Source organism: Alligator mississippiensis, chromosome 2, assembly GCF_030867095.1.
Source record: "Alligator mississippiensis isolate rAllMis1 chromosome 2, rAllMis1, whole genome shotgun sequence".
In the NCBI taxonomy this organism is placed as follows: domain Eukaryota; kingdom Metazoa; phylum Chordata; order Crocodylia; family Alligatoridae; genus Alligator; species Alligator mississippiensis.
Genome location: NC_081825.1, coordinates 57,787,501 through 57,791,923, shown reverse-complemented (window position 1 = coordinate 57,791,923; position 4,423 = coordinate 57,787,501). Strand labels below are relative to the sequence as shown.

The 4,423-nt window shown below is 36.5% G+C and overlaps 1 protein-coding gene across 2 annotated transcripts in view; it reads right to left on the bottom strand.

Annotated features, from left to right (window-relative positions):
* Nucleotides 1–3,484: 3,484 nt before the first annotated feature.
* Nucleotides 3,485–4,423, bottom strand: part of LOC102562483 (OCIA domain-containing protein 1) — a 33,548-nt gene continuing 32,609 nt past the window's right edge. For both annotated transcript variants that reach the window (XM_019481222.2, XM_014594911.3), the window contains exon 8: nucleotides 3,485–3,942. In XM_019481222.2, coding sequence (XP_019336767.1) covers nucleotides 3,905–3,942 — 38 coding nt within the window. In that variant the 3' untranslated portion in view covers nucleotides 3,485–3,904. The remainder of the gene's footprint in view (nucleotides 3,943–4,423) is intronic.

Below are 4,423 nucleotides of genomic sequence, written 5' to 3'. Positions count from 1 at the left end.
TTTTCTGAGAAAAAGGTCAGTTTTAAATATTAATGCAACTTGATGCAACTTAATGCTTTTTTAACTAATTACTTAATGCTTATTTGATCACCCCAGGCACCTACAAAGTGGTCCAGCTTGTGCCAGCAGGAGCTGTGTTCGTTGGAAAGCTCTGAAAAAAATATCAGGCCATTTTTGTCAGTAGCTAGCTATAAACATTTCAGTAAGAATATTTTGGTCCAAGCACATAATATCAGTCTGAGCTTTCATTTGAACTCTAGCTTCACATTTTGTGCTGGCATGACACACTTCCACAAACATACCCAGATGAGAAATCTTGAAATGCCATCAACTTCTGGAAAATATAGAATTAAATATCTTGCAAAATTAGTGATAATCAAGTTTAATGGAATACAATTCAAAATTACAAAAAGAAACTTCTAAAACCCTTTTCAGACTGAAGTCATGACATCATGGTGTCCCTCAAAAAACAGGAAAACACATCTTGGGGCATGAAGGAGATTGTTTTCCATTGGCTTTCCCTATCAGAAAGGTTTTCTATTAATGTATTCCCTGAGTGAACTTGAGGTCTTCAGTTAAAAAGGTCAATTGTATGGAAATGAATACATCATATTAAGTAATATGTTAGATATGTTCCCCTGAGCCCCCAGCAGCAATATTCATTAGAGTAAGCAGCATGACACTTCAGATCTTTCCAAATAACAAATAGCTGGAATGTCTTGTCTCAGATGCATGTTTCAGCAATATGCTTCACTAGCTTTAGCTATATATATACTTTGATCTCAGTGGCTAAATCAATACAAGCCCTCATGTAGCAAATGCTATATGCAGAATTGTCACATGTAGACATTGCAAAATACAGATCAGAAACTTTATCCTGCAGCAGATGCTTGTCATTAAACCACTTGCCTTGCACTTACTAGTTCCATGAATCACGTCAGTCATAAGAATCTCAATAGCTGCCTTAGTTCCATGCCGCGTACAAGTGTGCCCATCTAGCCAGGAGCAGCAAAACCTGCAGCTGAACAGTTAGCAACTCTAGTTTAAGAGCTGCCAAACAGCTTGCTCTCAAAGAACTGTGGCTGATTTCTCTTGCTTGCCTTTCTGTAATTTGAGCTTGCATGGCAAGACTGCTGCCTCTCCCTGCTTTGCTCCTCTTGTACTTCCGGCTTACTTACATAATAGGTAGTAGTCTACAGGTTTGGTTGACAGCTTGAGGAATGTTTTAATATGCAGAAGTTAGGAAGGCCCATAGAGAGGAATGAACACACATCAGCATTCATAAAATTTAGGGCAGGGCCTATGTTCCATGTTTGGTGTATCAAACATCAGCAGTATAAACTGACTACATAGCACCACATTTATTGCATCAAAAGGACTCTCATATACATATTTTAGGCAATTAAACAAGGACTCTTCATACCTGATCTATTAACAACTGGAAAACACTGCTATTCAAATATCAATAGCAAACAAACAATCCAGATAAACATGCCTGTGTTAACTCCCACTATAAGCTACCTCATTTTTATAAAATGCTAGTTATCCAGTGAGACTAACATTAGCTTTTGCATGTTCTGCATTACAAATTAATTCAATTAGCATAGTGCATTTTTATGCTATCTTAATTGGGTCAGGCTTCGGAGCACAGGACAGTAGGGCTGGAAGAAAGCCCGTGAGGTCATCTAAGCTAGCTACCTGCTCAAGGCAGGATCATCCCCAACTAAATCATCCCAGTCAAGTGTCCATCTAACCACCCCTTAAAAATAGCTAGGGATGAAGATTCTACCTCTTCTCCAGATACCTCATTCCAATGCTTAACCATCTTCCTAGTCAGAAAGTTCCTCCCAATTGCCTCTGCTGTAGTTCAAGGCCATTGCTCCTAGTCTTGCTCTTGACAGTCACAGAGAAAAGTCCATCCTCTCAATAGCTGCCCTTCAAGTATTTGAAGGCTGGATCAGGAATAGAATTGGGGAAATCTGAAGAGTCTAACACTTAGAATAGTTTTCTACTTTTCCATAACTGATTTTTAGCTCCATCTAGAGGTGTCTATTCAAAACGCACTAAAACTACACATCCCATTAAACAGTTGAGAACAAGCAGTAGGATACACTTGTATTGTACAAAGCACAATGAATGAATTTTAAATGAACTGTTCTTGGAACTAGTCCATGCCAAATACAAACTGACATGAAACACAGACTTTTAAAGCAACATCCCAGCAACAGAAAAATGTGATATGCTTCAAGATTTCAGTCTAGACAATATTTTGAGTCTTATCAATCTGCCTATTTACTGCTCCTTCAAGTATTTTAGATACTTCAAGGAAGACTGAAAATGACATTTTACAGGTTTTTTGTATCAGATGATAGTTCAACATTTCTTCCTCATTAAATATCTTCCTCATTCTTCCTTCATATGCTACACTGCAGGATCAGATAAATCATTCATATATGGTTTGGCAACCAAAAATCCCAGCTCATATGTGGTTTTGTACTTTTACAATTTTAGAAAATAGTAGCTGTAATAGAAGTCAAAATTACTGTCTACATATTTAATGCTCCTTTTCCCATTGTAGCCCCTGAAACAAGGTTAGAATTGTTCAATTTCTTCAAACAATTAATTTAATAGAAGCAGGATTTTAGATGCAATTTCAGGTATATACCAGTAATGGGATAAATTCAGTGTTGGACAAAAACAGGAATAGATTTATGGGCATTAGTATGTAGTTGTACAATAGCACAGTTAACTCTATTTTCATCTGATTTAAAAGTAGCTAGCTAGAATTATTTCTCTGTATGACTATAATTCCCCTGCACCCTTTCAGATTTCACAGAACAGCCAATACATGTTGCACAGAGCCAGCTCTTACACGTTGTAGTTACATTTTTCTAGTGCTTCAACCTTTTTTACAGCAGTTGTGTCAGATTATCTGCATTGTACTTATCTCTTTGTAGTTACAGGAATTTATTAAACATGCTTATAAACAAGAAATGTGCGCCCTAGGTATGGTCTCTTGTACAAAAAAAAACTTCCTAACATTCCGAGTACAGGTCCATAATTGGGGACAGTCTCCAGTGGATTGGAGAGCTTTTGTTTGACGCTATAAACGTGCTTCTAGCACTTAGGGCTGCAAAAAACCCCCAAACAATGAACACATGAATTTAGAGCCTATCCATACACAGACTTCGAGTGGCTGAGTTTAGCTAGTGCAAACCTACACAGACAGATTTGGATCTGTTTCAAACTTACGACAATGCAGTTGGTGTATAGGGATAACAATTCAGTTCATGTATTTGGTGTCTGGCTAGTACCTCATCCCTGCTTTTTTGGTTTATTGCAAATTAGAAAGACTTATCTTTTAAATTATGCAAAAGAGATGGGATAAATTAAATTCCATTTTAAGTTTAAATAATCTAATGTAGTTAAAAAAAAAAAAAAAAAATCAATGATTTCCTAGCACACCACTTCCAGAAGAAATACAAAAGGTGAGAGAATATTTTATTGAGGAAATTTTAATGCAAGTCTTTAATAGTTTTAACATGTTACACCGTTTCCCCCCCACAAATAGGAGCACAACTGATTGAGCCTGTTTTACAAATCCCATTGTTTTCATCCTATTTCTAGGAATTCACAGAATTAAATCTAGTTAACTTTTGTACATTCTTTTAAAATATCACATACATTTCAAAACCATGCAATCAATTGTTTGGTTCCCCAAATGTGAAAAGTTACATAATACTAAGCTTAAATCCATAATTTTTAACCCTCTAGCAAGCGAAAAAAAAACCCCAATCTCCTTTTAACAGGGTATTCCATAATGCACAAGTGATGACCAACATTAATGAAGCAGAAGTTAACTGACTGCAAATAACTTCCCTCAGTAGGTGCAGATATCCAGTTCTTACTCCTCACAAGGATCTCCATACTTGTTTACTTCAGCTGGAGGGGGGAGAAAAAAAGAAAAATAACACACACTATATATATATGCACATACACACACACACACACATACACACTTACACACACTTAAACACACACATACACACACACACACTTACACATACACACACACACTTACACACACTTACACACACATACACATACACACACACTTACACACACATAGACACACATACACACATACACACTTACACACATACACACACACTCACACTTACACACTTACACACACATATACACGCATACACACTTACACACATACACATACATATACACACACACATATACATATACACACATATACACACTTACACATATACATATACACACATACACACTTACACACATACACATACATATACACACACACATATACATATACACACACATATACACACTTACACATATACATATACACACATACACACTTACACACATACACATACATATACACACACAC